A 22170-nucleotide genomic window follows, 5' to 3' on the forward strand; every position below is an offset into this window, starting at 1 on the left:
AAAATGCATACAGAAATGTGTGCCATCTGTGGTGGCTGAATTTAAAGAGATGTTTCAGTTTTTGTGGTAGTGTACTTCCAACATTTTCTTTCTTTACAAAATCACCTCTTTCTGATATTTCCCTGGGTCTTTTAGAAATGCTTTGAAATGTATTTAGACTATCAGCTGCTTTTGTTTGAGGAAATGGTGTTGTTGGTGCAGAGACCTAATTTCTTTCTTAGCTTGAGCAAGAGCTGTTTAATAGGAAACATTTTGGCTTCTCGTACTTTTAAGCCATAGTTTCTATGGAGAGTATTATTTGACCACCTTTTATTACCCAATATCCCACAAAAACTGGTTTCTGAAGAATAAGGCCAAGCAGGCTGAATGAACTCCTGCTAACAGAACCACATGGCAGAAGCTGGGGACTAATTGACAGAGGCTGGAAAACAGAGTGGAAATTTTTTAAAATTCACAACATCTAGGTTGTGGCTGGATGGGTAGGTGTCCAGAGAGAAGAGAAAGGTGGAGGTTTGGCAGAATAAAGGAATTCCAAGGAATACTAAGGATTTGAATGATTGGGAAAATGCTAAAGGAAAAAATTAAGAATGAATTGAGTGAATCCAGAGAAAGAAATACAAAAGAAAAATAAAGGTCAACAAAGGCAGAATAAAAAGAAAAGGCGAAGAGGAAAGGGTAGAGACAGCTGAATGATCAGACATGACATGAAGCACAAAAATAAAAGAACGTGCATGAGTGAAAGAAAGAAATGCCGTTCCAGGAAGTTTCTGCCTAAGTAGTCAATGACTCATGAGGTCAAAGCCAAAATCCCAGCATAAAGCACATACTGATGGGTGTGGGGGGATGAGAACCTCACGCTGCTGCCATGCTAGCTCATGTTTTAAAGCCTCAAATTGAAAGTGAAACGAAACCATACCCTATAGAGTCCTAGAAACTGAGCTTCTGTCCATGAAGTTTCACAAAAGGGCATGAGATGATCAATCAACACAGTACAGTGAGAAGAAAACAGTCCCAGCAAACAGGAGCCCTGATGGAGGCTGCAGCCACACAAGACCAGACCAGTCAGTGGTCACCAAAGGGTTTTTAGCTATTGAAACTTTTCCTCAAAGAAATCCAGGAGCCTGATGCACAAAGCAGATACAGTGGAGCTGCCCAGCTTGGACTGCCAGGTGGGAGTCTGCCCTTCAGCGCTGAGCCTTTCCTCTCTAGGGGAAACTCTGCTGAACTCCTCTGTCCAGCTTCCATCTGGGTAAGTCCTGGGCCTCCTTTTTTTTTTTTTTTTTTTTTTTTTTTAAATGAATTGCTGCCAACACTGAAAATCAGGATATTTTACTAAAAGAAAAAAAAAATAAAATGCCAACTTCCTTTTGAAAAATTGGAGCCATGGTCCCCTGCAAGTATGTTCCAGGACTGCAGCAATCAACAAGAGCTGAAGAACAGTGCCTCCTTAAATAAGGCACTTTCTCCCTTTTAGACACAGTCCGCCTTCAGCTGACCCGCATTCTCTCATACCTCTGCCCAGTAAGATCCTGCGTAAAAACCTCCAGATGCACATGGCCTCTTAGAGGTCTTCAAGCTCAAAACATTCCGCAGCTGTAGGGTTCTTCCTGTCTTAGTAACAGGAGGCCAGTTTTAGTTGTTGTGTCCTCAAGTTATAGCTCTTTTATTTGCTTAATCAGAAAGCATGTTGGCAATGTAATAAAATCAAGTGGAATGTGGTGGATTGTCTTGTGTTAGTAGTTCTCATCCCTGTCCTGGCCACCTCCTCCATTGCCCCCTACCCTCCCCCAGCAGCACTGGGCTGGACAGGCAGCTGAGAAAGTTTTGACTTCATACCTAAAGCAGAACCCCTTCATCCTCCTTCTGAGAACCTCCCAGCCCAGGTCTACAACTGGGTACATGCGGATGTCCTCCCCAAACTTTTCCACCCTGATTAATTTGTTTCAAATATCTTAGGTTCTAGGCTCCATTTACTCAGGTTAATCTGCAAACACTTGCCTACTCTGTGCATATTACAGGATATAATATTGGACATATCACCACTAGGGTCCTGGGGACAGATCCTTCACCATATTGTTTATTGGTCCCCTGATCACCAGGAGGAGCTAAAGAGTTATTTTCTAAGCCAGTATTACAGACACCTTTCACTTTTCCTCTGATTTCCAAGTTAGATGGTAATAAAATATGATGAACAAAGATGATACGGGCACAATCTAAAATATTCCAAGTAATCAGCGGAGCATCAGGTTCCAAAATTTGACACAAAAAACAAGTTTCCAGGTTCAGAGAATGCCTCTCCTATCATTGCCTGGGGGGACTCCAGGAATGTTATCTGCCTATCTTGAAGGTCAACTTGTCTTTTTTATAAAAACATTTACTACCCATACTGGAATGGTTTTGAAATTCCATGAAATTTTTCAAATGGCAGAATAACGTGGAGAACATGTTGTGGAGGAAACAGGAGATTATGCAAGGCAGCTCTGGATTTCTGGAAACTAGCTGCATTTCTGACCCTGAAAAGGTAACCCATGGCTTTGATTTTGTCTAAGACAGGTTTTCAACACTTAAATAGGCATTGTGAAGGCTTGTGGAAAAGGAACTATCAGTAAACTTGAGAAAAGTGGAAATTAGAAGCCCAAATCAGGATTCATCTTCATGAAAACAGCCAACTCTTCAGAACAAACGGGTAAGGAGGGGATGTGCTTCCTGAATTGGTCAGCACCTGGGAAGGTGCCCTGGGGACCACCATGAAGTCCCTGTCGCAGGCTGAGTTGTCATGACCCTGTCTGTGAGACTGTACCTTACCAGATGAACGATATTGCCCTGGGAAGCTTTCCCCAAACTCAACTCATATTGTTAAACGTGGCTCCTCATGATTGCTTATGATGCCAACTGTGGAATGTGAGCATAGGAAAGGCAGAAAAGAAACTCACGAGTAGACTTTCTGCTGACGGTGAATACTGGGGATGTGGGGATGGTGTCTGAGTGTACAACGCTGCTCTTCTCTTAAATGTGCTTTTTAAAAAAGTGTAAAGTCTGGAGGCGCTTAGCTGGGCTCCCACACAGTCCAAGCAGAACAGGAGGGTATCGACTGGAAGAGGCCCTCCCACCTGCCACATTGGGCAAGTTTGTGAGTCACGGTCGAGAATAGGGCTCCCTCGGCCAAGGCCGGAGCTGCCCCTCGATGTATTTATCTGTAAATGCAGGGTGTGTGTGCCACGTGCCTCTGGCTAAGTCGCTAGCGCCATGACTCAGGGAGCTCGCGGCTTAGGTGCTCTCTCTCCCATTACTTCACAACTATGACGTAGCTCGGGAATTAAGGGACGATTACTGCGTCCAAGTAAGGGCACAAATGACACTAAACAGCTATTAGCTCAAGATCGCCGTTAGAGACCTTGCGCGGTCGCCTGAAGCTCCAGGAGCCAACGCCAGTGATCGTCCCATCAGGGCACGGCTGGCTCGCAGCCCCCGCCGTCCCCCGCCTCCTCCTAGGAAAGCCGCGCCCGCGGCGGCCACCTCCCCGCGTGGCGGAGAGAAGGGGGGTGCAGATGGACCTCACAAGCCTAGTTTCCCAGCTGTGTTACGCAACAACTTCGCTGCCGTCATCCTCGCCCTAATTGTGCAGGGGGCGGTGTTTCTGCTCAGAGCGTCCCCTCCCCGCTCCTGGTCGTCGCGGCTCTCTGGAGAGGCGCCGGGGCAGTTGACTCGCCGCCTACGCAGCGCTGCGCTGCGCCGCTCTGACCCGCCGCCCCAGCCCGGTCCCCACCACAGCACGCCCCGAGTATCGGCGACTCGCCAGCCGCCACCCCCGCCCTCCGATCTGCCCACCCCAAGGTAGAGGGGTCCTCTCGGGAGTGAGCGGGGAAGGGAGGGCTGAGGTCCCTGCCACGCCCGGGTAGCCGCAGCCCGAGACCCTCTCCTCGGTCCGCAGCAGGTAGCCCCACCGGCTGCGGCTGTCGAGAAGACAAAAAAGGCTTCTGCCAGCAAGGGTTGCGAGGTGCAGAGCCACTCCGGCGACTGGGAGAGTGAAGGTGAAGAGGAGCAGACGGGACGGCGAGAATAGGGGTCCCGGGCTCCTCTCCAAGCTCTCCAGTCGTGTCGGCAGCGCCCGCCGTTGCGCAACCCGGCTCCCAGAGCACCGGGCTTCGGCTCCTGCGGACGCTTGGGCTGCGGCGCTGGCCGCGACCAGGGAGGGACGCGAGCTGGTATTGGCGCCGCCGCGAAGGGGGAGCTGGAGGCGGGGCTGGAGGGAGGGGCCGCGGAGAGCCCGCCCCTCCCGGCCGCGGCCATTGGCGGCGGGCAGGGGGCGGGTGCAGGCGCGGCGATTGGGGCCGCGGCCGCCAGTCACGCAGGGCTGGCGGGCGGCGACGTAGCGCGGCGCTCGGAACTGACCTACTAACACACATCTCTCGGCGCGGCCACGGCGCCCGCGGACCCGGCGCGCCTGCCCGCCTCCCGCGCCGCGCCCTCGCTGCCGCCGGCTGCCCGCCGCCCGCCGAGGCCCCTCAGGCCCGGCCCGAGCCCAGAGCTCCGCCAGCCCGGCTCCGGCCACCCCTTTCTTTCCTCGCCGGCCCGAGAGCAGTAACACGGTAAGCGCTCCGCCCACCGCCGGCCGGGGGCCCCGCGCCCGCTCCCCAGACGCGCGGCGGGCGGGCGCGGGGTGCGGGCCGGGCTGCGTGCGGGGCCGGGCTGTGCGCGGAGCTTGCGGGCGGCGACGAGTGTGCGCGGGGCATTCATTACATAAACTTTTGCTGCCTTGTCAGGATGGGACTCGCCACCTTTAGGTGGCTGCTTTGATTGCAGCGCCCTAGCGCCGGCACGTAGTCCTGGCTGGTTTGCGCTCTCCCCCCGCCACTGTTGCATAATGTCTCCTGATTTCAGGAAAATTGATGTTTTGGTAGAGAAGAGCTCCAGGGAGCTGAGCAGAGACTGAGCCCTCTCCGAGCGGGAAGATGCTCTTTCCTTTACTGTCTTTCCTTTCTCGTCCCTTCTCCAGGGCTGGCAGCGTGCGGGGAGAAGAGAGGGTTGAGTAATGGGGCATAGTCTTGATTTGCTTATTGAGAAAGAGGATTGGTAGCGTGAACAGTGACAGCATTCGGAGAATGCCTGCGCGGCGTTTGTTTGTGTCAGAGGCTGTGTCTGCACAGACGTTTTCCACCCTGTTTGTCGTCAGCGTATTTTACAAGCCCTCAGGAAGGTTGTGGGATTTGTCCTTTCATACATTGCATAATCTGCCCACGGTGAAATGTTGGCAAGGATTACAGGCTGATGTGGGAATATGCGCGCGTGTGTGCAATGATTCGTTAATTTTAGCGCAGCCTTGGATATTAGATACTTATTTACATCTATGTTACGTCCCAAATAAACATGTTTTAAAACGATCCTACAAAACGTAAAAGAAAGAATGCCTCGGGCAGAATTCTGATCTTGGGTACTAATTCTGATGTTGGATACTACTGGGGTTCGCCCTTTCAGTGTTCGGAGCTGTTATTTTTGAATCTGGGACGAACCATTGTGACGTGTGTCTCCCCACCTTCCTAATTTTAATGCATGCCATTTGATCAGCCCTTTTCCTCACCTTATTGTCATTGCTTTTTCAGACACGACAAGACAGATCACATAATAGTTTCCTGGAAATGTTGCATTATGTAACTGCCGAATTTGCTGGCAGTGAACGTAGCGAGAGGGAGGTAATTACGTGATTTTATAATCTTGCTACAAAGAAAAGTAGGACACTCTCAGCCTTTAAGAATGTCACTGTAACTGTTTTTCCCCCTCTTAAAGATATTTTAAACAGGAAAGTAGACAACCGGGTAAGCATTGAGTTTGCTCATGCTGCCGAATGTGTCTTTTGCCCTAAATGAAATGTGTGCGTTCTTCTAAATTTAGAACTATCACATTTTAACAATTGTGGCCTGGCAGTGCTATTTCTGGTGTTTTCTTCAGGGCTGTGTGCAAATACAAGTTCAAGGCCATTTGCTGTAGTTTTAACTCCACGCCTTCGGAGACCTTTGATAAGACTGTATTTTTAGGAAGGCATTTCGCAGCGCCCGGTGATTTGCTGGACGCTGACTCCCATTGATCTTTTTTAAGGACACTTTAGGAAACTGCTGTCCTCTGAGAACAGCAGGGAACGGCCAAGTGTCATCTTCTGTTCTTAGTTTTTGTAAATAACAACAAATGAGGTCAGAAGTATTTATTTCACGTTGTATTTTCCCCTGACCAGATATGATTTATGGGAAACAGATATAGGTTAGTAGATTGTATTTTTGTTTGGATACCCTAGTTTTACTCATGTGAAGATATATGAATATGTAATTTGCCCAGATATTAAATTTCTTCCTGGACTATTACATAAAATAATTACATACGAATGTATGTATATGATGATATGTATTGTATAAGAAGGATTTTTTTTCTTCCTAACGTAACATTTAAATAAAGTGCAGGGGGTTTGGGGTGGGGGCGTGGGAACGTATTAGAGAGCATCACCTCTGGAACAGAGTATATTGCCCCCAAATAACCGTAATCGCTTTCCAAGAAGCTAGTGTTGCTCTGGGCCCCCAGCAGCAGACCCTAACCTACTTTGCGAGCTCGGGTGGTAGTCCCCCGCCTGTAGGAGGCCGCGTGGCGCCACCTTCCGAGCGCGACCTCCAGTGGCGCGTCGTGCGACTCCGAGCGCGCCCCTCTCTCCTACCGACCCGTGGGGGCTTCAGGAAGCCAAGGCTGAGACGGCGGGCCGGGGTTGGGTCTTGGGGTGGCGGGCGGGACCTCCCGCTGGAACTAAGAAACGCCTCTGGGCGACGGTTAGACACGGGCTGCTCCGTGGCCTGCGCTCCTCCCCGCCCCCTCCCCACATTCCTTTGTTCTGGCGCGGGGGGTCCTCGCGGCGCCGAGGCCCCGCTGCGCCGCCCACCCGGAGGGAGGAGGGTCTCGGGGAGGCGCCTCGTGGGGGCGCGGCCCGCGAAGCCTGGGCCCTAGGGACGGGCCGGGGGCCCTGGACTGGCCGGCGTGCAATAGGTTCGCCCCGGCCGCGGGCGACTGGGAGCTGAGGGACCCAGGCGCAGGCACGGGCGGAGATGGGCAGCCCAGGAGGCCCAGAGAGCTCGTGTCACGGCGGCCGCCTTCGGATGGGGCAAAGCCAGGGGCCTGACTTCCATGCCTTTGCACCGTGAAGCTCTGAAACCCACAGACACCTTTGTTCGAGGAGTCTTCATTGTATTTCTTAGTCAGACGCTTCTACATTGGAGAAGTGAAATAGACCTTAAGATAAACCTCCAAATGTCCACAGACCACAGAAATTAGGGGTGGGAGCGCTCTGATATTGATAGCAATTAAAAATGAAGGTCTCAGCGTGACTTTGGCCAGTAGAGCCGATTTTTTTTTTTAACCTTTAACTTATGTGGTTCAAGGCTAACGTAGAGAGAACTCTGATCTCCGGAGTTCTAAATAAAATCAAAATGCCCACATAGACGCTGCTGTAAGACTACATTACTTTCACCTTAGCATAAAGACCTCAGGATTGTGCTCGTGCAGTAATTCACAATGAATTCAGGGAGACATCTCTGAAAGCACCAATGCACTCTGCTCTTTGTTGAAAACAGACGGGAAAGTTGGCTCCTGGGGCAGCTCGTCCACAGCCCCGTCCCTCATCAGTTGCCTTCTTTCTGGCCTGCTTTCAGTGAGTAGAGACCAGGCTTTGGTGAGGCGCAGAGAGCTCGCAGTAACCCTGGGTCCCAGGCCCTAGCTGTGATCCTCCTCCAGAGGCCTGATTTCCATCAGCCTCCAGGGTAAACTGAGGTTATGAATAAAACTTGTTGAGTGGAGCAGTTGTAAGAAGCTCAGGAGATGCTTGCTGTATAATTGGCCAGGAATGAGAATTTTAGGCTTAGTACCATATATGTATTCACCTTCATTTTTCTTTTCTTCTTTTCTTTTTTTTTTCCAGAGATGAAAAAATGTCTCACTTCTGTTGCCCTAGGTAGAGTGCTGTTGCGTCACAGCTCACAACAACCTCCAGCTCTTGGGCTTAGGCGATTCTCTTGCCTCAGCCTCCCAAGCAGCTGGGACTACCGGCACCTGGCACAAAGCCCGGCTATTTTTTTTTTCAACTTTTTTTTTTTAATTGAATGGTAACTATGTACATTAATGCACTTCTGGGGTACAGTGTGGGGTTTTCACACACAATCAGAAACACTTCCATCAAACTGGTTAACATAGCCAAGGCCCGGCTATTTTTTGTTGCAGTTTGGATGGAGTTGGGGTCGAACCCACCATTCTTGGTATATGGGGCCAGTGCCCTACTTACTCACTGAGCCACAGGCGCCACTTTCACCTTCATTTTTCAATGCATAAAATCTCTGCAGTAATAGTAAGGATTGATACTGGAATTAAGCCTATAAAGATCTTTCTTTTTTGTTCTAATAGTGACTATTTTTTTCTGAAAACTGCCAGTACATTCAGTGTTAATTCCATTTGAAAGGAATTCTTGACAGAAGAATTGCAGAACTTCAAACTTCCCAAATCACTGGGTTGATGTTTTGGGGAACTGTTTGAAGGAGCAGAGAGATGAGGGGCTGATAGCAGGAATGAGGTAACACGTGTTGATGGCTCAACATTTTCCAGTTCCTTCAAACTTTCTGTGACTTGTTTTCTTCAGCCTGGATGATCACCTAGAATTTTGTGGTCTAAGGTCACAGTGGCTAGCCAGCCCCCACAGATCAGCTCTCTGGCAGAGGATGTATGAAGCCCCCAAACTAAGGCCAAACTCTGTGAAACTGTTAGTATTTGACCCCTTGGACTGACAGAAGAAATTTTCTTTTGGTTTTCTAAAAATCATGAAGTGGCAGATGGCAGTCATCCTTGCCTTGATACTGGTCATTCTTCAGAAAAGAAGTGCAGAGCGGGTGTTGACCACACTTACTCTGTGCGTGCCAGGCACAGTGTTGAGGGCGTGTGTTAACCATCTTCATTTTATAGGTGAGCATGGGAGAGTTCAGAGAAATTGATTAGACTAAAAAGAAGATGGGGAAAGTTACACCTTACCAAAATGTGTTCTCACACTCACTGTAGTTTTTGAAACAATTTCCTCTTCTGTGTTAAAGGCTTATCTTTGTGAAGTGCAATTATAACATCACTGTGATGCAACAGTCTGAAAATTAAAGCCCTTTGTGAGAGCCCTTTCACATGTTGAGCAATGCATCTGACTCACTAGCTGAGTGGATTTTTCTAGTTGACCTTGCCTTGGTCATTAGAGTCAATTCCGAGATGCAAATATGATTGCAGCATGGAATGGAAAAGGTGCAGTCATATTGCCTAAGCTTTATTTTTGCCCAAGTTAAACTCATACATACTTCATTATTTCCATTGTAATCAAGATGGCATTGATGCTGTTAACGTTGTTTATTTTTAATTTGTATTGAGGAATGAGAACACTCTTGGGATTGGATTCAAAATGTAAAAGAAACAATGTCATTGAAATTTCCTCTAATATTCATTTCTTGTTTTTGTAAGGTATGCCTGTATTTCACCGGGTTAATACATTGTTTGGTATCCTGTTATTTTTTTCTAAATTATATCGAGTTGATTTTTTTTCAGATTGGACTTGTTATGAGAATGTCGAAAGACATTAACCTTTGATCACGGACATTACATAAGAATTTTTCAGTTTCAAAATGAATTTTTATTACCACCACCTCCAATTAGCTCTCAAATTTCTTGCAAATAACTTTCTTATAGTTAAAAAAAAAAAACTGTTTCTCATATGGTTTTAATTAGAGAGCATAAGCTTGTTTTTCTGATAAGAAAGTTTAGTGGGGATTTACTGGATGCCATTTGTTAATAATCTCTGCTTTGAGAACTCAGTTGCTTTGGAATCAGAATGATGTTGATAATCCTTTTAGTTATCAGAACATGGTGTCTTTTATTAATTAAGATTAATAATTTAGAGGGTCTTAAACTGTTAGTAGTCTTCAAATAAACAATAAAAATAAGGCTTTTCTTCTTCCTTTTTTACAATCCACTCTTGTTCATAAGGTACACAGTAAAGTAAATGACATTTACAATCACCCACCGACTGGAAAGTGGAAGAAGAAATTACAAAGCCAAACTGAGAAGAGTTGGGGCAATTCTACAGAACCATTAAAAAGCATTCCAGGACTTTATCTTACTGCCCTCCTCCTCCCCAAGCCATGGCATTTTTGTCATCTTTACACCATGTTACTTGTATTACTCATCCATTGCAGAATTTCTTGCAGCTGGGTTACTTTGTGATTGTTGGTATCCCTTAAGATTTCAGATTAGTTGCTAGACTGATCAATTATCTTTTCAAAAATCAAGAACATTAATGGTCCCCATTTTGAAGTTTCTGTAGATTTTTTAAATGCCTTATTCCTCTCCCTCCCCACCCCCACCCCCAGTTACTCTCCCTGGTTAGTGAGAGCTATCTTTATTTCTCAAACCATGCAATTAATTGTTTGGTTGTGCTAGTGTCTCACAGACTCACCCTGTGAAGTCTTCAGAATAATTTCATTGTGCATTAAGTTACAAACACTGGCCCCTTATAAAAGAAGGTCATTATACTATTTCATATTTCAATTAAATTACCTTGATGCTATCATAAAATGCAATGTTGGTATCCTGTTTATTAAGTCTAACTCTAATTTTCAACTAGTCCTTTGTCAAAATATTTTCATTTATCATAAACTCCATCAGGTTTATTTACAGATGCACCCAAATAGAAAAAGTAGGTCAATTTGCTGCTATGATAGGATAGATTCTGGCCAAGTCTGAGAGTCTGTTTATGTGTGTGCATTCCCTGTCTTGGTCAAGTACACATTTCTCTCTAACTTTAGGGTTAGCTGCTTGCTGGAGACAAAATTATGTTATTAATATGAAGCACTTAGTTAGTACTTACACATGTCTAACATAGTTTTCTTAATTTAAAAAGCCTTTTCGTTTTCAACAGGATTAGAAAATTTTCCTGCAACCTCAATGTTTTTTCTAACTCAGTTTTTTCATCCCCCATATTCCCTTGGCCATACACATGGATTATTTTCTTAATTTGTCTCTGCTTTTAAATACTGGATCTTTTTTTCCTTATCTATGAAAAGAAGGGAAGCATTTCATTGATGCAAACATCATGGATTTTACCCATAGGAAGAAAACATAGGTTAACATTTTGCTAGCTAATATTAATAGTTTAAAAGTATAAAAAGCTGGGAATTCTTTTTTTATGAAAAATGGCACTTACCTCAAAAACAAGCCTTCCTCCTGGAGAGATGGTTTATGGTTTTACTTAGGTTTATCTTGAAAGCTATTTTTCCAGCTTGGCGCCTATGGCTCAAGTGGCTAAGGCACCAGCCACATACACCTAAGGTGGCAGGTTCGAATCCAGCCCAGGCCCGCCAAACAACAATGACGGCTGCAACCAAAAAATAGTCGGGCGTTGTGGTGGGCGCCTGTGGTCCCAGCTACTTGGGAGGCTGAGGCAAGAGACTCGCTTGAGCTCAGGAGTTAGAGGTTGCTATGAGCTGTGATGCGATAGCACTCTACCCCAGGGGACAGCTTGAGGCTGTCTCAAAAAAAAAAAAAAAAAAGAAAACTATTTTTCCCTTAATATTATCTATACTGTACATCTGAGGGAATAAACAGTACCTTCAGAGTATAGAGAGAAAATGAGATATTTCAATAAAATTTTTTTCAAATCAAAATATAAACAGAAGCATTTTGCAGTAAAGCTTGCCCTTTAAAGAGATAATTAATAACACAATTTTCTCATAGTAGATTTTAATGTCTAAACTATTAGTAAGATCTTAGATGTTTGAAACAAAGCATGTTGTTGTTTTTTTTTTTTTATAAGGAGTTTGAATTGTCAAACATAATTTTTGAGAGTTCAGGTAGAGACCAGAGAAGATAAAGGTGTATCTCTGTACACGTAAATAATGAGATAACTCCCCAAAGGTAAAGTTGGTCTAGAATTTATGTTGTGAAGTTGTATTCTTTTAGAGAATTTTCTAATCTTATTCTTAATTAAAAATAATATTTAGGTCATCTGACTTAAATTTTAAAAGTCTGGACTTATGAAATAGAACTCTTGTTTAGAGAGATAGTGTAAGAAAAACATTAATTGGTGATGGCACCTTCATACTAGATATGGAAAAATTTTGTCAACTAGCATGTGATGACGCCTGCGCTTAAATTTTTTGTGTGTGTTTTTAAGAAACAGTCATATTATTTAATGGGGATAATGAAGTTAATCATGCTGAATACACTAACATCATAGAATTGGCATGTAGTGTCTGTTACTTACCAAAAAAGAAACTTAGGCAGTGACTAATGTACCACAGCATTAAATGTTGATTTGAAAAGATGACACATAGATGAAGTAATTGTTAAATTAATCATAAGGGAAAAATATCAGGATTTGAAATGAAGTTGTTAGGTTAGCATAAGTACTGACGTTTTTAGATGACATTGTAAGGTACTTTACATTTGCCTTAATTTAAGTTCATTGTTGAGGGAGGGAAGTAGAGCCCCCGGAGCCTGACTGCCTTTTACTATTGCATGATCGTGGGAAAGACAGCCTTGATGTCTTTGTTAGCCTGGTTCATCTGCAAAATGGGAGAGTCAGAGAGACACTGTCCTCCCTGTATTGAAAACGGATACACTTTGAATTTTGTTTAAAAAAATAAAAAGTTACAGGTAACAATGTTCACAGCTACCTTATTTCTTTTCCTCTATTTATTTTGACATAAACAGGATTACTAGGAGATTAAAATTTCCCAGAGACATGAAAATTAAAAAAATGTTTTCTCATTTCATCAAATACTTTCAGGATGTGAAACAACTCTGAGAAAGGTGGAGGAAAGTTCTAGATGGCACCTTTGCTAACTTAAGTTAGGGCAGCACTTAAATGTGCCTTACTGCCCCCAAAGTGCCTTAGGAAAAAGGTGTGCATTACTCAGAAATTAAAGTGACACAGAGAGGACTGTGAGTAGTGTTAAATGTGTTGCACAGACACAGAATAATTCCTTGCTGGTGCAGGAAAGGGGCCTCGGCTGGAATCTGAGCGCTCCACTTACCTAACTGTGAGACTCCCGCAAGTAACCTCTATAAGCCTTAGTTTTCTCATCCGAAAATGGTCTTGGTGAAGGTTAGTGGAAAAAAGCAGGTCAGACCACCAGTGCCCGTTGTACGACAAATGTTCAATAAATGGCACCTATTGTGTTTGTTTTTGTTGTTATTGCCTCCATACGTAAGCCATGCGGCCCGAAACCACGTGCTGCCTCCCAAGCTGGCGTCTGGAGCTCTGTGCATGCTCAGTGCCTGCGTGCAAACCCCCACCCCCACCCCACTGCAAGTGCCTGGAGTCTCAGGAGTCTGGTTCCCCCCTCCCTCTCTATGTGCCCCTCAGTACTCGGTATACAATAGGTGCTCCACATGTGTTGAGTAAACCAATTAATTAGTAAGTAAAGTATCTTTTTTTAGAATTCACACAATAACATTAGATTAAAAAGAAAGCATCAGAAATATTTTCCGGTTATAAAACTTTATTATAAAAGGTCAATGGATGACTATCAACCAAATGCTGAGCACCCCACACCTTCAGTTTGTTGCTAGAAGACCCCACCTGTATTTTAATTTCCTTCCTGAAGTAATTTCAGTCTAGTTGGGTGTAGTATACAAACACGTAGGAAGACACTCTGTGAGATCAGCACCTCTCTCTGCATCATCCACAGTGCTGATAAATTCTGTCAGCACTGCAAGATCATATACTAAATATTACAGAAAATATCCTAAGGTAAAATGTGGTGATTTGCCAGTTGAGTTGTAGAAGAAACAATTACCGTGCAGATGAGAGGAGAATCACAGATTTATTTAGGAAGGAGATTAAGGACAAATAAGTGTTTGTAGGTTTTAAAGTACCAACAAAGTTTTAGAGATGACAAAGTGGACAAGTAGTACTTAGACACCCAGAAGAAGGGGGGGGGAAGAAATTACAGACAAATGGGCCATCTGCCTTAAGTGGAGGTAGGACTGACGTCTCTGTGTGGTGTGGTGCTGGCTACCTGCCTCCCACACAGCAGAAACATGCCGGCAGCGCACACCTCTGGGCCTGGAGCCTGGAGACAACCCAATTCTACTCAATGGGGAAAGAAATCATTGCAGAGTTTAGGAAAAACAACTAGAACAGAACAATAGGGCATTTCAAAAGCATTACTATGAAAACTCATAAGTGAGGGGAAATGTAAAAGGAATCTGATTTTTTTTTTCTAAGAAAGGGACAAATAAGGTAATGCATGGGAGAGAAAAATTCTAAAGGGAAGAAAATAACCAGAATGATACTTTGCAAGGAACCAAATGCTGTGTAAAAACTGAAAGTTGAAAAATAGAGTGGAGATTTGGAGGCATCTTGGAAGAGATCAAGCCATTGTCCTCCTTGTCTTTTTCCTCTCTGCCTCCCCCCCCCCCCATTTTACTTAAGGCAGGTGGACCTCACTGGGCAGCAGAATACAACAGGAGGAAAGGGTCCGTTCAATATGTAGAGACAAGTGGGTTTTCATGTTAGAAGAGAAAACCTAAATGGAAATCACAGAGATGAGTCTTGTTTTACTAAGTGATAAATAGGAAGATTCCTTTTGTACAACATCACTGCCAACTGTCACACACTCCTTGCCTTCGTTTCCCATTAAAGTTTCATTATCAAAAAGCAAACAAACTTGGGATTAATAATCACACATTTTTCTGAGTTGTGACCAGCTGTTCCCTTAACTGTGTTGGCTCAGTTTAATGAACAAAAACATGGCATGAAACCTTACTCTATATGATCCTGAAATTATTACATCATTCCTTCCATTCCTTCTGGAAAAGACAAAAGAAGCTGGCAGTCTTTTCCAACTGATAAAATAAAACTTCATTTCATTAGTCATTATAAAACTATGCATAGGAAGGAAATAGTGATGTAAAGTAAAAATGATTATGGTTTTTAATACGGCAGGAGAGAGTGCTACCACACAGAAAGTGCTGAATGAACAGTTGGACCACCTCTATTTTTTGAAAATAGTATTGCCAACTAGAAAATGAGTGGAGAATCAGTGTCTAAAAACACAAGTTTAGGTCCAAAAATCACCATGAAAAGATTGTTAGTGGAACATAATAGGCATTTATTCTTTCATGTCAAGGCAACTGTCAGGCCAGATCCATACACATTTCATCAGTAGAAGGGGAAGCTAATTGATGCTTCTATTTTTGAGTTGTTTTTACTTGAAACTAATTAGTGAAACTGGAAAAAAATTATTTCCATAATTACGTTCTCTTAGCTTAAAATAATTTTGTTTCAAGAATGCACTGTACCTTAAAAAAAAATCCCCTTTGAATAGTTACTATTTATTTTAGTTCAAAGCTACTATATAACTGAAGTCTGTTATGATAGATTTTCAGAACCCCCCCCCCAAAAACTGTTTTGAAGGCTCAATCTGGAATGTTTTGATAGATCCATCTGAAGGAATCAGAAAAAAAGAACATTTTTAATCTCTTAAGCTGAGGTGCTTCCAGAGAGATGGCTTTCTTGAGGGGAATCCTTTTTATCCAGATGTTGTGGATCACCTGGTAGACATTTGGTCAAATGTTAGCCCACCAAGCGGTCTGGGATGTGATGGGCAAGTTTATGTCTGCCTTAAAGTACAGATTAAAACCAAAAACTCAGTTGTTAATGAGGCTTTACTTTGGTCTTTGTGAAAAAAATTATCTCCATTTATATTTTATTCCATATAGGATCATAGAACACGTTCCCAGATGTTAAAGGCATTTACTCTGTAAAGTTCCTCTTAAGAGGTGAGCATATTGGCTTGGCAGTGATATACATGTTATCTAAAATTGTTAGGAAGCATCACAATATGTAAGTAGTGTTTAGAAACTTACCGAGCAGAGGTGATCTGTCATTTCCTTCCTGTAGTGGCCCACACCCAGCCATTTCTCTGTATCTCCTTATTAAACAGCCTTTTACTATTTCTTTTTTCTCACTCTCCAGGGCCATGTGGTCCCTTGCTGATAGGCTGACTGGGGATTTGTCCTTTATAGCTTCACAGCATAGAACCTGGGCACTTATCTCCTTTTCGGGAATGCAAACCCTGAAAGGAAGAACCACGCCTTATTTGTGGCTCTATACCCTGAACGCTTCGCACAGTTCCAATTACTACATAATTGGCGGTGAACATTTATCACGTGGATAACTGTTTCTTTTCATGTATTGCAGATAACCAAGAAGACCCTACTTCCTTCTGTCAGAGGAGCCAGACAGATTTATCCTGGACAGGAGAACAAAAGGAAGAATATTGATGGATTTTAAACCACAGTTTCTAAAGAGTGTGAGAATACTGGGGAAATAACTTGTTCTCCTATACCATAGGGTAAGGTGGTTTCTGATGCAGCTGAGAAAAATGCAGACCATCAAAAAGGAGCAGGCATCCCTCGATACTAGTAGCAACGTGGACAAGATGATGGTACTTAGTTCCGCTTTGACTGAAGTGTCTGAGGACTTGACTACAGGTGAAGAGCTACTTCTGAGTGAAGGAAATATGGGGAAAAACAAATCTTCCGCATGTCGGAGGAAACGGGAGTTCATCCCCGATGAAAAGAAAGATGCTATGTATTGGGAAAAAAGGCGGAAAAATAATGAAGCTGCCAAAAGATCTCGTGAGAAGCGGCGACTGAATGACCTGGTTTTGGAGAACAAACTAATTGCACTGGGAGAAGAAAATGCCACTTTGAAAGCTGAACTGCTCTCACTAAAATTAAAGTTTGGTTTAATTAGCTCCACGGCATATGCTCAAGAGATTCAGAAACTCAGTAATTCCACAGCTGTGTACTTCCAAGACTATCAGACTTCCAAATCCAACGTGAGCTCCTTTGTGGATGAACACGAACCCTCGATGGTGGCGAGTAGTTGCATTTCTGTCATTAAACACTCTCCACAAAGCTCTCTGTCTGATGTTTCAGAAGTGTCCTCAGTAGAACACACACAGGAGAGTCCCGTGCAGGGAAGCTGCAGGAGTCCTGAAAGCAAGTTCCAAGTCATCAAGCAAGAGCCGGTGGAACTAGAGAGCTACACCAGGGAGCCCAGAGATGACCGAGGCGCCTACACAGCGTCCATCTATCAGAACTACATGGGGAACTCCTTTTCTGGCTACTCACATTCTCCCCCTCTACTGCAAGTCAACCGTTCCTCCAGCAACTCTCCAAGAACGTCAGAAACCGATGATGGTGTCGTGGGAAAGTCATCTGATGGAGAAGATGAGCAGCAGGTCCCCAAGGGCCCTCTCCATTCTCCAGTCGACCGTAAACACGTGCACCCAATGGTGGTTAAAGTCCCAGAAGTGAATTCCTCTGCCTTGCCACACAAACTTCGAATCAAAGCCAAAGCCATGCAGATCAAAGTAGAAGCCTTTGATAATGAATTTGATGCCACGCAAAAACTCTCCTCCCCTATTGACATGTCATCTAAGAGACATTTCGAACTGGAAAAGCACAGTGGCCCAAGTATGGTACATTCTTCTCTCACTCCTTTCTCAGTGCAGGTGACTAACATTCAAGATTGGGCTCTGAAATCGGAGCACTGGCATCAAAAAGAGCTGAGTGGCAAAACTCAGAGTAGTTTCAAAACTGGAGTTGTTGAAATTAAAGACAGTGGCTACAGAGTTTCTGACCCAGACAATCTGTATTTGAAGCAGGGCATAGCAAACTTATCTGCAGAGGTGGTCTCACTCAACAGACTTATGGCCACACAGCCAATCTCTGCATCAGACTCTGCGTAAATCACTACTGAGCAGGAGCTGGGCATTTAGAAAGATGGCATTTGCAATAGATCAGTACATTTTGTATTATGCTGAATTTTCACTGGACCTGTGATGTCATTTCACTGTAATGTGCACATGGTGTCTGTTTGGTGTCTGTTTGTGCACAAATTGATGAAGATTAGTTCGCGTTATCACTCTGCCTTGTGTATAGTCAAATAGTCCATACAAAGGCTGTATATAGTGAACATTATTTTTGTTGTTCTGTTATAAAGTGTGTAAGTTACCAGTTTCAATAAAAGATTGGTGACAAACACAGAGCTTCTGCTCCATTGCACTTGATTCATTGGAGGTGGGATTTAAGCTGCAAAATAGGTGTTACGGTATCCTATATTTTACTTAGGTAGGGGAATTTTCTTCCCAGAGTAAGGGAAAACTTTTTTTTTTTTTTTGGTAGAGACAGAGTCTCACTTTATTGCCCTTAGTAGAGTGCTGTGGCATCACAGCTCACAGCAACCTCCAACTTCTGGGCTTAAACGATTCTCTTGCCTCAGCCTCCCGAGTAGCTGGGACTATAGGCACCCACCACAACACCCAGCTATTTTTTGGTTGCAGTTTGGCCGGGCCGGGTTTGAACCCGTCACCCTCGGTATATGGGGCCAGCACCCTACTCACTGAGCCACAAGTGAGAGAGAAACTGAAGTGTAAGTTCAACAAATCATTTGGGTTTTTCTGCAAACAAATTTAGGTTTAAAAACCTCCTAAAGAGAGAGATGAAAATAACTGAAGTTTCTTGCATTTGAGACTTTTTTGCTGAATTGCTCTTTACTTTGTATTTTTCTTTATGTTTTCTTAAGATTTAATTTTTTAAGTGGAAAAATCCAAGTTTGGTAACAGCCTCTGTTTAGTCATCTGTCTTAAGTGTGACACATAGAGGTGGGTAGTTGAGTCATTGACCCACTTTTTAGATTAAAGGCTATTTTAAGAGTGGATAAAGACGAAGGATGGAGGCATTTTTATGTTATTTTAAGTCTTAACAATTCTAGAGTGTAACAGGGAAACTAAACTACTCTATTTAGTTTTCCAAAATTCAAAAAAACACATTAGTTACCACATACCAACATACACAGAATGACCCTCTTTTAAAGATTTGCTCATGATGACTCTGAATAATAGCTCTGTATCTTCAGGTATTGGTTTAGAAATTATAACCTAAAAGACCAGAAAAAAGCATCTTCCAAAGTAAATTTGTATGAGATCCTCGGTTGCTCCATAGAAGCAAGTGTGGATAAACACGGCCCAAGAGCACTTCTGTTGCAACACACACCTGGCATCTGCGTCCACCTCTGGGGCGGGTGGGGTGGACGTTAGACACAACTTCCACCCGAGGTTGCTCCTCCCCAGAGCCCTCTCCAGAATCCTGAATTTCCACACTGTCCATCTAGAAGAGGGTAAAGGACTTGGGTAGCCCTGGAGCAGGTGCAGTGTGACTCAGCCTTTACTCCCTGCCCACATCTCGTGTTGGCACCGAGGCAAAACGGAGGCAGGCGGAGCAATGGGAGCATCCCGTTTTAGGCGGCTGCAGTTTTTTTGGATTGCTCGATTTGCATAAAAGCCTGATTTTTAGTATGCTATATTTCCTAAACCTTCATATTGTAAAAAGTGTGATGGTTTTTCCTGAAGGCAATGCCAGTAACGCACACACAGCCATCCACTTTGTCCTAATGGCCATGACGACCACGTTTCTCTCTGAGAGCCAGGAGAAATGTGTTGCTAGGCTCAGCCCTTGGCCTTCTCTCTTTAGTATTTTATCAGCACCTGACTGAGGCCCAAAGGCAGACTCCTGTCTTTCCTGAATGTTACAAAGTAGAGCAGGAGGGTTAAAATATCAGATGGGAGTCAGGATCCAAAAGCCTTTGACAGCCTAGAGCAGATGGAATGAATCAAGCAATATGTAATATAATAGGGATACAATGTAAAGCCAACTTTGTATGTTAAAAAAAAAAAAAAGACTATTCAAATTCGCAACCGGGAGAGAAGCAGTAAAATCACTACATTTTTAAAGAAAGCTTTTGTTCCCTCAAGCTTACTATGCGTGAATAACCAGTGGAATGTTGGGTCCTGTCAACACAAATAGTGTCCAAACACAGAGATAACTGTCCTCTGTACCTGGGCTGTGCTCTTGGTGAGAGGTGCACCAGCAAACATTCCAGAGGAGATAGGAGATTTTGCAATCAGGAAATAAAAGAAAGTAAGAAAACTGTTGGTAAGTTGTCCAGAAGGGGAAGAACTTTATAAGATACTACAAGGGAAAATAAGTGGGTAATAGCAAGAAAGGTTGCTTTTGGGGGGTTTTTTGCTGTTTTTTGTTTTTGAGATAGAGTCTCACTCTGTCTCCCTTGTGTTGAATGCTATAGCATCATAACTCACAGCAACCTCAAATTGTTGGGCTCATGTAACCCTCAAACCTCAACCTGAGTACCTGGGACTACAGGCACCTGCCGCAATGTCCAGCTAGTTTATCTAGCTTTAGTAGAGACGGGTTCTCACTCTTGCTTAGGCTGGACTAGAGCTCTTGAACTCAAGCAATCCTCCTGCCTTAGCCTCCCACAGTGCTAGGATTACAGGTGTGAGCCACCACACATGGCCACAAGAGAGGCTTTAAAGGAAGAAATCTGTGTCTCTGAAAGCAGTGCAGAAGCAACCAGTGCCCTCTAACTTACTGAACATTGGCTCTCATGGTGACTGTCTCACATGGGCATCGTCACTAGAGCTCTCTGACTTCTTTTCATTTTGCCTTATTAGGATGGTGTTTAAAGTGTGACTTCATGGAAATAAAAGCAGTGTCATAAGCAATTCCAAACCCACTAAGAAAGACAAAAAGTAAAATTACACGATGACACTTTGGTTTCATGAGGAAGTGCTACCCACTCTCCTGCCCACTCACAAAGCCCCCTAGAATGTTAGAAAATGTCTTTCAAACCAAATTAGTCTAAAACTGTACTCAAAAATAAGAAACAAACCTCAGAGCTCAAAAAATTCTTAAGAATTCCCAGAAATGTGGCTATCAGGTAGACCTAGGTTAAGAGGAAGCCACAGACGGCCACAAACCACAGAAATCCTCAAAGGCCTCCTGGCCGGGTGATGGTGTACACAGGGAGAGGGCACAGAGCCTGAGTTACCCAGAGAGGCACTGACTGTGGGACCAGTGACCGTGAGACCAGCAGCTGGGTGAGTGGGAACTGGGAGCAGAGGCAGGTGGGGTATTGGCCTGGTGGCGGACAGTTCCCTGCACATTGACATGGGTGTTCCCAAGAAGCTCTGCCTAGCAGCATAGCCATCCTGTGGCTAACAGTATTTCATTGTTTGGGATTTTTTTTTCTTTTTTCTTTTCTTTTTGTTTTTTTTGCTTGGTGTGCTCATTTTATAAAGAAGAATGTTGAGACTCAGGTTAATCTGTTGAAGCTCGCCCTGCCAGCCAGCAGTGCAGTGCCATCAGAACATAGGCCATGTGCCCAGGAAAGGGAAGACCAGCAAGACCAGCCACCAGGCACTTTGCTTCTTCCCCTGCCATAACTCGGAGAGATGAGATTTAGGAGTCCCCATACTGTCTGCCGGAGAAAAGGAAGGAGTCTAAGTATTCAGCATATCGAAGATTTTTCTCTGTAAGTTAGTAAACTATTTAAGCATCTAGTTCTATAGATGTGGTAGATGTATAACAGCTTTGATTTTTTATCCTCAATGAGCAGATATTCCCAAATAAAAACAGCTAATGTGTGTGTACGATTTCTACTTTACACCTACATATACATAAATACCTTTAGATAGCTACACATATATCCTTAAGCTTCACCCCTCATAAATGGGTACATTTTTTTACACAGCCATTGTTAGTTAAAAATTTGTGAAAAATAATAAATTATGTTGGTTTTTTTTTTTTTAATAAACTAATAGCTATTAAGCTTGTTTTTGAAAACTAGAGATTATCCCTGAGAAATGAGAATCATTGGCAGCACCCACCTGGTTTATGTTCCTTTTGTGTTTGGGGAGCAGGGCTGAAGAATTGTTTAAGTCGTACATGGTATAATCACTGGGACAATTTGTGCCAAGTCCCACTAGCTACTTGCGCCAGAAAAATTTTTTTTAAAAACTTAAAAAGGTGAAAATTATGGGTCATTCAAAACACCAATAATAACAGAGAAATAAGAGAAAATTCAGAATGATGAACTAAATTTTCCTAGGAAAATGTGAAAATGTCTAATTGGAAGTTAATATACCATATAATTAGAGTCAGGAACAGTGGCACATGTCTGCAATCCCAACTACTCAGGAGGCTGAGGCAGGAGGATTGCTTGAGCCCAGGAGCTCAAGTCCAGCC

The 22170-nt window shown here is 43.8% G+C and overlaps 1 protein-coding gene across 2 annotated transcripts; it reads left to right on the forward strand.

Moving 5' to 3' along the window:
• Positions 1–3615: 3615 nt before the first annotated feature.
• NFIL3 (nuclear factor, interleukin 3 regulated) lies at positions 3616–18112 on the forward strand. 2 transcript variants are annotated; one of them, XM_003795009.2, is made up of 2 exons: positions 3616–3834; positions 16256–18112. In XM_003795009.2, the coding sequence occupies exon 2, from the start codon at positions 16425–16427 to the stop codon at positions 17811–17813; it is 1389 nt and encodes a 462-aa protein (XP_003795057.1). In that variant the 5' UTR covers positions 3616–3834; positions 16256–16424; the 3' UTR covers positions 17814–18112. The 2 variants fall into 2 exon arrangements, with proteins under 2 accessions (XP_003795057.1, XP_003795056.1); XM_003795008.2 differs by lacking the exon at positions 3616–3834 and adding an exon at positions 4363–4589.
• The last annotated feature ends 4058 nt before the right edge of the window (positions 18113–22170 follow it).

Source organism: Otolemur garnettii, unplaced genomic scaffold, assembly GCF_000181295.1.
Source record: "Otolemur garnettii isolate 467f Iridium unplaced genomic scaffold, OtoGar3 scaffold00088, whole genome shotgun sequence".
Taxonomy (NCBI): domain Eukaryota; kingdom Metazoa; phylum Chordata; class Mammalia; order Primates; family Galagidae; genus Otolemur; species Otolemur garnettii.